At 45.5% G+C, this 15960-nt stretch overlaps 1 protein-coding gene across 1 annotated transcript in view; it reads right to left on the bottom strand.

Moving 5' to 3' along the window:
- SCN4A (sodium voltage-gated channel alpha subunit 4) overlaps nucleotides 1-15960 on the bottom strand; it is a 104535-nt gene that overhangs the window by 36949 nt on the left and 51626 nt on the right. Inside the window, exons 12-15 of the mRNA XM_083409410.1 lie at nucleotides 13335-13458; nucleotides 10711-10949; nucleotides 5646-5819; nucleotides 3058-3414 (exon numbers count right to left, since the gene is read on the bottom strand). Coding sequence (XP_083265536.1) covers nucleotides 3058-3414; nucleotides 5646-5819; nucleotides 10711-10949; nucleotides 13335-13458 — 894 coding nt within the window. The remainder of the gene's footprint in view (nucleotides 1-3057; nucleotides 3415-5645; nucleotides 5820-10710; nucleotides 10950-13334; nucleotides 13459-15960) is intronic.

The raw sequence follows: 15960 nt of genomic DNA, 5'->3' as shown, positions 1-15960 counted from the left end.
AAAAGCTTCCACACTTCGGGTGGGTTTGGGATTCCTTCCCAGCCTTAGCCTTGGAATGAAATAAAAGAGGGCAACTGAAGAGCAAAGGAAGGAAATGGCCTGTGAAGCGAAAGGACAGAAAGCAGTGCTGCAGTTTGAATATTAGTCTAGATGTCTATGTCCCAGCTCATATTCTTCCTTGATCAGGAAGCCCCATGTCAAGGAGAGGGAGGGTGAAATATACTCAGAGTTGAGAGTGGATTTCATGCTCTTTATTCAGCTCATAGTGGTGAGGAGGAATGAAAGTTCCCCCAAAGTATCTGCTTTATATACATTATTTACACAATGGGCTGCACGTGATTGGCTAATTCCGGAATTCTCCTGTCAGCCAATCAGGTTGTGTATTCACCTCCATCTGGAGCTGGATTGGGTGCCTCCTGCAGACCAATCATACTGCTGCATTGTTCTAGGACCAATCAGACTGCTGCATTCTGAATCCTATTGTTCTAGGACCAATCAGACTGCTGCATTCTGAATCCTATTGTTCTAGGACCAATCAGACTGCTGCATTTTGGATCCTATTGTTCTAGGACCAATCAGACTGCTGCATTTTGGATCCTAGTCAACTCAGCACATAACAGAGGGTTTGATGAAAAGGGCTTAATTTGTGGCCGGGTCCGCCAGGTCTCATCCCCACACTTTCTCACTAACACCAGGCAGCAGCAGACTTTGGGCTTTCAAATTTAAGCACTGCCTTGGATGACTCTAACATTTGGCATACCGTCCCGTCCCCCCCCCCCACCTTTCGCCTTCCGTTCTATGTCATTATTGTGGTACCCTCTCAGCACAGCACCCAGTGTGGGCAAACCAGTTGTGTTCTCCGAAATCTCGTTGAAGGAGAACTATATGAAAATGACGTATCGGTGGTATTTCACACCTATAAAATTAGCAAAGATGTATAGAACGGCTTCAAATGTATGTCGGAAATGTAAGGAGAACGAAGGCACATTCTGCCACATGTGGTGGATGTGCAAGATAACAAAGGCATTCTGGGAAATGGTATACAATGAGTTGAAAGAAATGTTTAAAATAATGTTTGTGGAAAAACCAGAGGCTTTTTTATTAGGAATTTTAGGTATAGAGATACCAAAGGAGCAGAAATGATCATTTATGTCTGCGACGGCAGCAGCGTGGATACCACTGGCCCAGAGATGGAAAGAAGATAAAGGATGAATGGTTGATGAAGATGATGGACGATGCCGAAATGGCGAAAATGACAGGGAAAATCAGAAACCAGGAAGAGAAGAACTTTAAGAAGGAATGGAGGAAATTCACAATGTATTTAAGAGAACACTGTAAACAACTAAAAACTTTGCCAGGATTTGAGTAACGCTTGTAAAGTACTAAAAATTAAGGTAAAAATGGATTATTTAAGAAAAACAGAGAAAATAAGTGAAGCAGTTGAAAGAGATTGAAAATGGCAACCGTGGAAGGGCGGAGGGGAGTCAAAAGTTTCAGGGAATCCTAAATGATGTTGATGTTTAATGTTTGACTTTAAATTTGCAGTGTAAAACTCAATAAAAAAGATTTATATCTATAAAAAAAGAACTGTAGGCTTTTCTGGAACACTGGCATGGTTTCAGAAAGGGCTGAAGGGCCACGAAAAGCAAAGCCAAGTGACACAGAGCTGGATGACAGGATCATGGTGAAGGCAAGTGGAATTGCTTTCCACTCATCTCCGGCCATCTTTATTGTGTACTCCCTGCTTATGTGGCATTGGGGACCTCTCAAATGGAAAGATTCGATTTGCAGTGAGAAGTGCCTGTCTGACCGTGCAGGTCCCCAGACACTTAAAGGTAAAGGTACCCCTGCCCGTTCGGGCCAGTCTTGCCAGACTCTAGGGTTGTGCGCTCATCTCACTCTATAGGCTGGGAGTCAGCGCTGTCCGCAGACACTTCCGGGTCACGTGGCCAGCGTGACAAGCTGCATCTGGCCAGCCAGCGCAGCACACGGAACGCCGTTTACCTTCCCTCTGGTAAGCGGTCCCTATTTATCTACTTGCACCCGGGGGTGCTTTCGAACTGCTAGGTTGGCAGGCGCTGGGACCGAACGACGGGAGTGCACCCCGCCACGGGGATTCGAACCGCCAACCATGCGCCCAGACACTTAGGCCGTCCCAAAGGACCTGTTGATGGCATTTTACCATTATACTGTTGACAGTGTATTAACTTATGGTCTATGTGTGTGGTTTGGGAGCTGCACGGCCAGGGGGAAAACAATGCTGTCCAGGGTTGTAAAGACTGCAGAGAGAATAATTGGGTGCACTCTTCCCACCTTGGATCAAATCTACGCTTCCAGGTGCCATAGGAAAGCTGCAGAGATAGTGCAGGATAGTGCACACCCCGGAAATGATCTCTTTCAGCTTCTGCCTTCTGGAAGAAGGTACAGGGTTATAAAGACTAGGGCTGAGAAACAGTTTCTATCCAAATGCAATTTCGGTTTTAAACATAGTGTAAGGAGTCTCTGGGACATGGGTGGCGCTGTGGGTTAAACCACAGAGCCTAGGACTTGCCGATCAGAAGATCGGCGGTTCGAATCCCCACGATGGGGTGAGCTCCCATTGCTCGGTCCCTGCTCCTGCCAACCTAGTTCGAAAGCATCTCAAAGTGCAAGTAGATAAATAGGTACCGCTCCGGCGGGGAGGTAAACGGCGTTTCCGTGGGCTGCTCTGGTTCACCAGAAGCGGCTTAGTCATGCTGGCCACATGACCTGGAAGCTGTACGCCGGCTCCCTCGGCCAGTAAAGCGAGATGAGTGCCGCAACCCCAGAGTCGGCCATGACTGGACCTAATGGTCAGGGGTCCCTTTACCTTTACCTTTAAAGAGTGTCTATGGGAGTATATTGTATTTAAAAATGGGGGATCAGAGTTTTTAGGGGGCTAGCCAGGTTGGGATGGCTGGGATAGCAGGCTTGTTGGTTTTTGAATGTCTGATGTAGATTTTTTCAATTTTGTTGTTCTGTATGGGACAATGACAATAAAGATTATCGTATCGTTATTATTTCCTAGTTACTACTCACCACCAGGTTCCCAATGACCATGACCATCATGAAGACAATGAGGCACATGGTCTGCCCCGCCACTTCCATGCAGTCCCACATGGTCTCGATCCACTCCCCGCAGAGGATGCGGAAGACGATCAGGAAGGAGTGGAAGAAGTCGTGCATGTGCCAGCGCGGCAGCGTGCAGTCGCTGCTGATCTTGCAGACGCACTCGGTGTAGCTCTTCCCGAACAACTGCATCCCCACCACGGCGAAGATGAAAACGATGATGGCCAGCACGAGGGTGAGGTTGCCCAGGGCACCCACCGAGTTGCCAATGATCTTGATCAGCATGTTGAGCGTTGGCCAGGATTTGGCGAGCTTGAAGACTCTCATCTGCGGAAGCAAGAGGAATCCTGCTTAGCCCCTGGAAATCTCAGCTGCTAGACACAAGATGCAGGCACCAGTGCAGGAATTCGGGACCTGTGGACCCACAAATGTTGGGAATCCAACTCCCATCAGCCCCATCAATGACCATAGACCAGTGGTTCTCAACCTGTGGGTCCCCAGATGTTGTTGGACTACAACGCCCATCATCCCTGAGCTCTGGCCTTGCTAGCTAGGGATGATGGGAGTTGTAGTTCAACAACTTCTGGGGATCCACAGGTTGAAAAAGGCTGCCATAGACGATGGGAGCTGCCATCCAACAACATCTAGAGGGCCACAGTTTCCCAATCCTTGCCTTAATGCTTAGGACATACAGTGGTACCTCGGGTTACATACGCTTCAGGTTACAGACGCTTCAGGTTAAAGACTCTGCTAACCCAGAAATAGTACCTCGGGTTAAGTACTTTGCTTCAGGATGAGAACAGAAACTGTGTGGCAGCAGCGCAGCGGCAGTAGGAGGCCCCATTAGCTAAAGTGGTGCTTCAGGTTAAGAACAGTTTCAGGTTAAGAACGGACCTCCGGAATGAATTAAGTACTTAACCCGAGGTAACTTAATGGAGATCTAGAGCTGATCATCTGCAAGTTGTTGTACTGAAAGCCCGTTCCCACCCTCCAGACTTGGAGTGCTTCAGCCACAGCCTTGTGTTGTTAACTTTAATTTGTCTATAGATACTTGAACCTCACCTAGCAGACGTAACATTTCTACTCCTCTTTATAGCTAAGGTGGGAGGCCTGTAGGCTCTGGCTTTCGCACCTAGACTTTCCATTGTTGCGCTCATAACCTAGGTTTAAAGGACCATTTAGATCCTAGCTTTCATATCTCAGTTTCTAACACTGGGGTTTTGGGATGTCAAGATCTAGTTCTATATCCTCCAAGGGTCCCTATTTTCCAGGGACTCTCCTGGATTTACAGATGCCATCCCAGTTTCTGATTTGATCCAGGAATGTCCTGCTTTTCCTTAGGACATCCCTATTTTCATTGGAGAGTGTGGCAGGATGTCTCTATCAGAGAAATGTTGGAGGGTATAGAGTTATCCAACCTCAATCCATCTGAAGGCAGCCCTCTAGGGGGATTTTTTAAAATGTTTCATGTTATATTATGTTTTTATATCTGTTGGAAGCCGCTCAGAAAGGCTGGGGCAACCCCGTCAGATGGGAGGGTTTAAATAGTAATATTACTGTGCATATATAATATTACTATTTAAACCCTCCCATCTGACTGGGTGGAATATGCACAAGAAGAACAAACATTTAGAGAAGATTGGAAAATGTTTATTGAATATATGGGGGTAAATTGTGTTCACTTGAAAAAGTTGGCAGCATTAAGATAAATTCAACAGCGTAAATAAGTTTTGATGGATGTAATAACGGAATGCTGAATGGTTTATGTAAAATACGCAGGGATTTATGATATGCAAAATGAACCGTGGAAAGAGAAGAAGTCTCTGATATTTTAAGGATGTTTAAATGAGCATTCAAAATAGTAAAACAGAAAATTTAATAAAAATTATAAAATAACAAAAAAATAGTAATATTATTGTAATGCTGTTGTTGCTGTTGTTGTTATTGTTATTGAATAGTCGTCCCTATTTTCATTGGAGGATATGCACACACACAAACCCATGCTGTAAAACCCAAAGGATTAGAAACTGGCTATTCTCTGAACAAAATACAGTTGATATTCTTGCAAGGCCAAATTTGCAGAGCAAATAGTAGACTAGCTAGCCCTGATGGCTGCAATGGCACATGCTTCCTTGTCAACATCACCAGTGTCTTGGTAGAGTCGCTCTAGGCTTCCTCAACCTCAGCCCTCCAGATGTTTTTGGCCTACAACTCCCATGATCCCTAGCTAGCAGGACCAGCGGTCAGGGATGATGGGAACTGTAGCCTCAAAACATCTGGAGGGCCGAGGTTGAGGAAGCCTGCTCTACCTTAAAGGTGAATTAGGCAACCAGGCTAGGAACAAATCAACAGGCACTCAGCACAGACGTTTCAGGCTGGTGAGGCTGCCTCTGGCACTGGTCAGTTTTCTGCGCAAGCGCTGGAGAGGTAGCTTGTGGCACCTTCCAAAATAGCACAGGGACGCCTCGCCCCCGCTCTGCCCAGGGTGGGAGGAAAACATTGGCCCTGCTTCAGAAAGAAGCCGCAGGGACACAGGATGACATAACAAAGTCACCTACCAGACGGAAGGAGCGTAGCACAGACAGGCCCTGGACGTTGGCGAGGCCAAGCTCAACCAAGCTGAGAGTGACGATGATGCTGTCAAAGATGTTCCATCCAACCTGGAAGTAATCGTAGGGGTCCAGAGCAATCAGCTTCAGCACCATCTCTGCAGTGAATATCCCCGTGAAGACCTGCGAGGAAGTGCCATGAGAAGAGGACATGGTGAGAGGTGGTGGGCCAAGTCGTCTGCTCCATGGACAAGGGGCAGAGGAGAAAAGAAAGCCAAACAGTCAAGGGGTTTAAACTACCGCATCTTCCAGTCCATAAGACGCACCTGACTATAAGACGCACCTAGTTTTTAGAGGAGGAAAGGGGGGAACCCCCCTTTTTTGAGGATCAGCTCACAGTTGTGCAGCTTCTTTTGCAAAGCGGAAAAGCCCCCCCTTTTTTAGGATCAGCTCAAAGTTGTTGAGCTTACTTTGCAAAGGGGAAAAAATCCTGTTCTTATGGGGTTCAACTCACAGTTCTGCAGCTTCTTTAGGAAAGGAAAGGGAGCCGTTTCTACAGTTTCCAGACAGATAATCTAATCAGCCAGTCACATGTCGCTGGGGAAACAAACAGCCTCCGTCTGCAGAACATTCAGCAATGGAGGCCTGGGCAAGGGGGTGAGGCCGGAAAGGGAGCCAGCGATCACCACACATTCGCTCCATAAGACGCACAGACATTTCCCCTTACTTTTCAGGAGGAAAATAGTGCGTCTTATGGAGCAAAAATACGGTAGGCCACAACACTGGGGCTTGTAGAAGATGAGAGGGGTTGATATGGCAATAGGTCTGATCATGACCTAAGCAGCCCACATGCTGGGCAGTGCCTTTGGGATCTTTGGGAACCTGGGCTGAGTGATGTCAGTGCCACACAACCCTGAGCTCAGGTCATGAGTACAGTCATACCTTGGTTTTCAAATGCCTTGGGAGTCGTTTCGGCTCCCGAATGATCAAAAACCAGAAGTGATTGTTCTGGTTTTCAAGCGTTCTTTGGAACTCGAACGTCCGACGTGGCTTCTGCAGCTTCTGATTGGCTGATTCCTGCAGCCAATTGGAAGCCGCGCCTTGGTTTCTGAATGTTTTGGAAGTCGAATGGACTTCCGGAACGGATTCTGTTCGACTTCTGAGGTAGCACTGTATAAGCTAGCACTCTAACAAGGGTGAGGTGAAGGAAGCAAGCACCCTGTGTGTGTCAACAAGCAATTCACATTATATTTCTCCCATACAGCATTTATCATATTCAACCATATTGGAGTGGTGTTTGTTCTTTGAAAAAAGAAGAAATACCCTCCCTTGCATGAAGAATGACGGAGGGAACACGAGGCTATATGTTTGCTGCTCTTCTAGCTACGAATATGTTCCTTTCCGCAATTTCTGTCCAATGAATGTAGGGCTATGGAGCCAATGATAGATGACCCTGAGAAGCTCAGATATTTGCTCCACGTTTCCCACAGATTGAAACAGAAGCAGAGAATTAATTCAGCCTCTTTGCACTTCCCCTCACTTCCTTTAGCATGCCTTCTGCTATTTCTGCCGACAATTTCCAGGGAACTGCTACCGACAATATTTGAATATTTGTTGTTGTTGCCTATCCTAAACCTTTTAGCAAAGATGTTCTCGAATTACATTCTTGCCTCTTTTATTGTCAGCTAACATATTCCTTTTGCCAGAGTTTGTGTTCCTCTTTATTCGCCTCGCTTGGACAAGAGTGAATTTCTTTGTGCTTTATTGATGTGGGTATTAGTTGCACAAACACCAAGGAGATGAGGTGCTAATTGGGCAAGGACCTAAACCGACTAGCTTTCGCTTTCATCCCAACAGGGCAGGCTCCCTGCTAACTCCACATGGTGTCAGAGTGTCTCATTGTTAATTCCACAATAGCTTCCTTGATTCTGCTAATTCCTCACTATTTTTTCCAAGAAGCTTTCATCCTAATCCCATTAGTTCTCATACCCTACAGAGGCTTACCCGAAATATATATACAACTGCATCTGTGCATATTCATCCTCTGAAGGCCCATCCATATTTCTGTTTGCCCCAACGCTTTCCCTTGGGAAAACCTGCGGTTTAGCGCTGAATGGCAACAAACAGCATGTGGGTTTTCCGCAGGTGGCCATTTGTTCCAATTTAGCACTAAAGAGCAGGTTTTCTAAGGGGAACGTGGCAGGGGAAGGGCAAAAGCTCACAGGACGAGCGGAAAATCGCTTGGACCCATGCTGTCTAGGTGTGAATGAGCCCTCAACCTCATTGCCTAAGTCTTTATTCCTTTCCCCTTCTGTCCATTGCTGTCTTTTTTAACACTCATGTTAGGGATCTGCCTTTTGCTTGCGCTACCCGATGACCTGTCATGTGCATCAATGGCACTGTGTTAATAATATCAAGATTATTGTGTCTGGATTCTACCTTCCAGTGTTGGCAGAGCATAAATAACTTGGCAACCTATCTGGGACCTGGCAAATGCCCCAGAAACCAGCACGCTTGCCTGGGGTTGGGTTTCATCAAGGAAATACAAGGGGATTAATAGGACAAAACATGCCCACTGTGTTTCCTACGAGCCGTTAGAAGCTGGCTGCAGGCCAAGCTCTAGAAACACAGTGGGAGATTGTATGCAGAGAGTTATCAGAGGACTTTAGTGCAAAACAGGGAGCACCTAAATATTAACCAGTCTGAAGTTACTAAGGGCACAATGCTATACCCGGCAGTTAAGAACTCAGTGGGACTTACTTCTGAGTAAAACTGTGCTGTTAATGCAGGGATGGGAACCTGCTGCCCTCCAGATTCTATTAAACCCAGCCAGTATGGCCAATGGTCAGGGATGATGGGAATTGTAGCCCAATAAATAAATATGTAGCCGAAGAATTGATGCTTTTGAATTCTGGTGCTGGAGGAGACTCTTGAGAGTCCCATGGACTGCAAGAAGATCAAACCTCTCCAATCTGAAGGAAATCAGCCCTGAGTGCTCACTGGAAGGACAGATCCTGAAGCTGAGGCTCCAATACTTTGGCCACCTCAGGAGAAAAGACCCTGATGTTGGGAAAGATGGAGGGCACAAGGAGAAGGGGACGACAGAGGACGAGGTGGTTGGGCAGTGTTCTCGAAGCTGCTAACATGAGTTTGACCAAACTGCGGGAGGCAGTGGAAGACAGGAGTGCCTGGCGTGCTCTGGTCCATGGGGTCACGAAGAGTCGGACACGACTAAACAACAACAACAACAAATATGTGGAGGTCCATAGGCTCCCTACCCCTGTGTTAACATACTGAATGTTTCAATATTTATTTTGCTCTTTATACTGGGGATAAAACAGGCATATGAAGGTTCTCAACAAGGAAGTTTCAGTTCAAATTTCAGCCAAGAGGGAGTAGGTTCCAAAATTCAGCAAATGATTTCAATGAATTGGGAGAGACCATTGGATGGCCCCTGTAACAGAAACACTGTCATCTTGTTGCATTACTTATTGGGCTTTGGTGTGGGGGAGGAACAGGCCTCCCTCTGTAAAATGCCCCCTTCATTTAACTACCCAGAAATGGTACAGAGTGGCACCTTTAGCTCAGCCCTATTAAAACTTTGTGGACTGAAAAAAAGTTGGATTTGTTCAGCTTTAGGGGGAATAATTGCTGGGCAAAATCGACATGATGTAAGTTGTCAAATTATGAGTAGGGCAGCAAGGACCCTAATTTGGACTCTGTCCCTCTCTCAAGCCACAGTGCATCAGGGTCATCTAGTGAAGCTAGCTGGCATCAAGTCACAGAATGAAGAACAGAGGGCTTGTGATTGGGAAATGTTCCATAATGAATTGAAAATAATGTTTAAAAGTATAAAGGTAAAGGTGAAGGGACCCCTGACAGATAGTCGCGGACGACTCTGGGGTTGCGGCGCTCATCTCACTTTATTGGCAGAGGGAGCCGGCGTACAGCTTCCGGGTCATGTGGCCAGCATGACTAAGCCGCTTCTGGTGAACCAGAGCACAGAAACACCATTTACCTTCCCGCCAGAATGGTACCTATTTATCTACTTGCACTTTGACATGCTTTCAAACTGCTAGGTTGGCAGGAGCTCACCCAGTCACGGGGATTCGAACCGCCAACCTTCTGATCAGCAAGCCCTAGGCTCTGTCGTTTAACCCACAGCACCACCCGCTTTCCCCCCCAAAAAAACCCCAGAGTCCTTTCTGTTGGGGATAATTCAGACTGAAATTCCAAGGTGTCAAAAAAGGCTATTTATGTATGCTACTACTGCAGCCCATGTTTCGTTAGCCCAAAAATGGAAAATGAGCGAGGTCCCAATGAAAGAAGAATTGCCACTTAAGCTGACAGAATATGCACAACTTGCAGTCTTAACATATAGAACAAGAGAACAAGGAGAATGTACGTTTAAAGAAGAGTGGAAAATATTTACTGAATATATGGGAAATAATTGTGTACAGTTGAAAACAACGGCAGCAGTAAGATAAATTCAACAGTGTAAACAAGTTTTGATGGATGCGATAATGGAATACTGAATGGTATAGTTTTTATAAAATGCACAGGGATTTATGATATGTAAAATGAACCATGGAAAGAGGAGCAGAAGGCAAGTCACTGATGTCTTAAGGATGTAAAATGAGTATTTTAAATTGTAAAAGATAAAACTTAATAAAATTATCTGTATCTATCTATCTATCTATCTATCTATCTATCTATCTATCATCTATCCAGTGTGGTGTAGTGGTTAAGAGTGGTAGTCTTGTAATCTGGTGAACCAGGTTCACTTCCCCACTCCTCCACATGCTGGGTGACCTTGGGCCAGTCACACTTCTTTGAAGTCTCTCAGCCCCACTCACCTCACAGAGTGTTTGTTGTGGGGGAGGAAGGGAAAGGAGAATGTTAGCTGCTTTGAGACTCCTTCCGGTAGTGATAAAGCGAGATATCAAATCCAAACTCTTCTTCTCCTCCTATCTATCTATCTATCTATCTATCTATCTATCTATCTATCTATCTCTCTCTCTGTCCATCTATGTATCTATATATAAGAAACACAGTGGGCTTGTTGTTCTCCTACCAGGTTCCCCACATTCAAAACCTCGTTGAATGCGTCTGTCATGGGGTAGTGTTCCATGGCCATGAAGACGGTGTTGAGGACGATGCAGATGGTGATCCCCAGATCAACAAAGGGGTCCATGACAATGAGCTTGATTATGTTCTTCATCTTCACCCAGAGCGGGCAGCAATTCCACACGAGGACCGCGTGGGCAAACTTGTACCACCACGGCGGACATTTCTGGTGCGCCTCTTCCAGCTCTGGAAGCAAAAAATCAACAAGGATCGATTGAAGCCATAGTGACCCATGTATATTTGAAGGAAACAATAAGTTACTTCATTTACATATACATAATCTTAATTATACTTTATTGTCATCATGTTATTGTTGTTTTCTTCTGCCTTTTTAAAACATTTTATTTACTCTTTTTCTTTCCTTTTCACTCTAATGTATGGTAATATTCTTAATAAATTTGAAATTAAAAACAACAACAAACAAGCAAGGACCTCTGGCACACAATCACTTTTTCCACTAAGTCAAAGTCAATACAGTCATACCTCAGAAGCTGAACGCCTTGCGAGTCAAACGTTTTAGCTCCCAGACGCCATAAACCTGGAAGCGAGTGTTCCAATTTGTGAATGTTCTTTGGAACCCAAACGTCTGACGTGGGTTCTGGAGGTTCCAATTGGCTGCAGGAGCTTTCTGCAGCCAATCGGAAGCTGCGCTTTGGTTCCCGAACATTTTGGAAGTCGAACGGACTTCCAGAATGGATTCCATTCGACTTCTGAGGTACGACTGTACTTACCAAGAAGTCCAACTTCAGCCAATAAATCGGTGAGACAAATCAATGGGCAGAACAATCAAAACCCCTGATCCGCCATGCCCAAGGGGGTTTGGATGGCGTGGTCGTGTTCCTCTGGCCAGCCAAGCTCCACTGCAAGGTGGACCCCAAAGAGCAGTAGCCAGCGGAAACCCCCAAAATGGGGCATTTCAGGAGCAGGAAGTTGCTGGGACTGTCCAGAATTGGATCTGCTGGATCCTGAGCTGCCCCTCCTGCGCTCACATGGCAGCAATGGGCTCAATGTGGACCTCTAGGCTGTGCCAATCTGGGAGCTAGCACAGCAAAGGGGCATTTTTGAATGGATGGCTGCATTTAAGCTCCACCATTGCCCGTCAGAGTTGGATTGCAGCCTCCTGCTGAAATTGGAGACCAAAATTTCACCCAGAGGCAGGGAACCCTTTTCAGTCTCTTCTGCTGGGGTAGAGGCAAAGTTGTGCAGCTTAGTGGATGTGCCTCTTACCTTTGGCAAGGCTGGAATGTGGCCGAAGGTGCAAAGCCACAGATGTTTACATCTGCTCTTACGGTATGGAAGAAAACCCTCTCCAAGACAGAAGTACTGTTTCTGGGAGACAGGGGAAAGGGCAATGGGGCCAACACCATTAAGGGCCCTGTCACTCATGATCAAGTCTGCATGCTATGTACATGACAGAAGGAAACACATCTTGGAAGGTGGGCTACACTATTGGAAAAGGAACGTACCCTTCCCAGGGTGTGGCCATCTTTTTCGAACCACCAAAGGCATCTGGAGTTTTCAGAAGTAGAACAGCATCTCTCTTATTCCCTGGGCTTCTGACTAAAACAACAGTCTACTGCCAAGTTACTGTATTTTTCCGCCCATAAGACGCCCCCATGTATAAGACGCCACCTATTTTTGGGGACTCTGATTTAAGAAAAAGGGGGAGGGAGATGTATCCGTGTATAAGACGACCCCAAATTTTTGACATTATTTTTAGGGGGGAAACCTAGTCTTATACATGGGAAAATATGGTAATTTACAAAAAAGAGGGAACATTTTATCACATGTGGTGGGAATGTAAAAAGGTGAAATGCTTCTGAGAGATGATATATAATGAGTTGAAAAAAATGTTGAAATATATATTTATAAAGAAACCAGAAGCATTTCTCTTGGGTATTGTTGGAAACGATATAAATAGAAAGGAATGTAAGCTTTTTCTATATGCAGTAACAGCAGCAAGAATACTATTGGCCCAAAAATGGAAGCAAGAAGAATTACCAACAATGGAAGAATGGAGGATGAAATGAATGGACTATGTGGAATATGATAAACTAACAGGAAGGATCCAAAACCGGCGGGACCAGAAGTTTACTGAGGAATGGAGTAAATTTACGGATTATTTGAAAAGTATTTGTGACGACCAGACGACGTTTGTAGGTTTGCAAGAAGTTCTGTGAGGAATAATATTAGAAATATTGCAAAAATAGAGAAGGAGACGTGATATGTTAAGAATATAAAGGCAATATTAAGTTAGGAAATGCGTAAGAAGTGATTAAGACGGAGCATTGTCAGAGGTGCTGATGGAAGTCCAATAAGAATGTATTTGTGATAAATTGTGTGGTATGTTTTATAATTTTGTATGTTAAAAACCAATAAAAATATTTTTTTAAAGGAAAAATACAGTAATTTGTATTTATTTAACGGCTTATGCAATCCCTGTTCTCGCTTAGTTCACAACAATTCACAATATTAAAAATGATAAACATTATAATATGCAATTATCTTTGTCGTTGTTTTTCCTAATGCCAGAAAGAATCCAGCTCTACCCAAAGTCATGGAGGAATTTACCTTCCAGTGTGTTGGAGACTATGCTGAGGGCACTCTCTGCTCGTTTATTCAAGCCTGTGCCTTCTTGGTTTCCTACTTGGAGGTGGTTGTGGTCAGACTTCTCATGCTCCTCCGCTGGATCTGACTGCAACAGGGAAACAAGGACGATTTAGCGCAGGGTATCTCACACCTTGGGACGCGGGTGGCGCTGTGGTCTAAACCACAGAGCCTAGGGCTTGCCGATCAGAAGGTCGGTGGTTCGAATCCCCACAACGGGGTGAGCTCCCGTTGCTCGGTCCCTGCTCCTGCCAACCTAGCAGTTCGAAAGCTCGTCAAGTGCAAGTAGATAAATAGGTACCACTCCAGCAGGAAGGTAAACAGCGTTTCCGTGCGCTGCTCTGGTTTGCCAGAAGTGGCTTAGTCATGCTGGCCACATGACCCGGAAGCTGGACGCCGGCTCCCTTGGCCAGTAAAGCGAGATGAGCGCCGCAACCCGAGAGTCATCCGCGGCTGGACCTAACAGTCAGGGGTCCCTTTACCTGTACCTATCTCACACCTTCTACCTCTAGGGCCCACTTGCGACAGCTGAAAATGACGGAGGCCCACAAGCCACTCACAAAATTGGTGGAACGCAGTGTCAGAGCTTGGCAAAATCAATGGGCAATTACTGGGATCTATGGATATCTAATCTATCTTTGGAAATTGCTAAATTCCTTGTCACATGTTTGCCTTGTGGCAAGGAGTTCCATAGCTCAGTTTTTCTCAAGCTAGGTACACACATTTACTTTGGACATATCATGGCGCTGCATCCGCATTTTGGGGCAGAATGTGCTCATCCAGAAGCATTTTTCTTTCATATTTTCCCTTCCCACCCCACATGCCTCCTGTAATTTCTTCTCCCATTCTCCTTTCACACTCAACTTGTAATTCATTCCCACCCACCCCCAAGCTCTTCAATATTGCTGTTGCTGCTGTTGTTGTTGTAGATGATGATGATGATGATAATTGCCCTTCACTACAAGATCTCAGGGAGGTTCACGAGATAAAAATACAAGGTAAAAGCACAAATAAATAGTTCAAACAAAAACAACAAAACAATAACCCCCCTCCCACAAACACAGTTAAAAGCCTGTAGAATATCAGTCAGCCAAGTTGAAGAGGAATGTTTCCACCTGGTACCCCAAAAAATATGTATTTTTCGCTCCATAAGATGCACCTGACCATAAGACGCACCTAGATTTTAGAGGAGGAGAACAAGGAAAAAAATATTCTGAATCAAATGTTGTACTAAACTATTTAATAAACTACCGGTATATCAGGAAAATATTTCAACCATGTAAAGTGAACAGCAGTCAACAGTGGCATTAAGAACCATCATCACTGTCATTAACAAATGAAGAGAGACTTTATCCCCTAACAAAGGGGGGGAAGGGAATGAGCTTCCCACATTGAGTCCCTTAGAGGACTGTATGGTTTTGCCCTACACAATTATTTTTATAAATCCGAATCAACCCTGGCGATCAATGGGGTGACAGATGTCGCAGCCAGATCGCCCTCACATCCGCTGTAGTCCGCTGGCAGTAGGAGTACAATATGGGCATGTCTTTATGTTAACATCTTACATTAAAAACCTGACAGTACCAAACTATCGAAGGCTTTTCACCAAAGCCAGACTAAACGTCTTTCCTTCTGCAGTGTTGGATGGCAGGTTGAGAGGAGTTCCCTACCAGGACAGACTTTGCTTGTGTGCCCAAGAAATCGATTCCATAAAACATATTTTGTTGCACTGTGCAAAATATGAGCAAGCCAGGGCTGAACTGATATTACCCTTGCTGGTACCTTTCCTGGGAAAATCAGAGGCTCACTATGTCAGGTTCCTATTGGAAGACCGAACAAACGCTAGAACATTAGCAGTGGCAAAGTTTTTATTGGTGGTCACAAGAACCAATGATCCCTATATTCTAAACAAAATGCTTGTTTAACCTGGAGGTACGCTGTATGATACGGGATGCGGGTGGCGCTGTGGGTTAAAGCCTCAGCGCCTAGGGCTTGCCGATCGAAAGGTCGGCGGTTCGAATCCCCGCGGCGGGGTGCGCTCCCGCTGTTCGGTCCCAGCGCCTGTCAACCTAGCAGTTCGAAAGCACCCCCGGGTGCAAGTAGATAAATAGGGACCGCTTACTAGCGGGAAGGTAAACGGCGTTTCCATGTGCGGCTCTGGCTCACCAGAGCAGCGATGTCACGCTGGCCACGTGACCCGGAAGTGTCTACGGACAGCGCTGGCCCCCGGCCTCTTGAGTGAGATGAGCGCACAACCCTAGAGTCTGTCAAGACTGACCCGTACGGGCAGGGGTACCTTTACCTTTACCTTTTACGCTGTATGAATTGTGTATTGCTTTGTAACAATTTGTTGGGTCTCTGGACCGTAATAAAGATTGATTGATTGATTGATTGATTGATTGATTTATAAAGCGAAAAGAAGTGGGACTTTTTTCCTTTTTGTTCATTACAGAGAGCTCTGGGGGCTTTCATATGAGGGAGGAATGAGGGAGAAATCTGATTCAATTCCCATTTAAAGTCAAACCTACCTAATTCACAGCTTCATACACAACACAAGGACCAAACTGCAGCTACCCTTCAAATTTCACAC

Source organism: Podarcis tiliguerta, assembly GCF_965153285.1.
Source record: "Podarcis tiliguerta genome assembly, chromosome: 13".
NCBI classification, from domain to species: Eukaryota; Metazoa; Chordata; class Lepidosauria; order Squamata; family Lacertidae; genus Podarcis; species Podarcis tiliguerta.
Note: the sequence above shows the minus strand (reverse complement) of the source record. Positions and strands in the feature narration are given on the sequence as shown.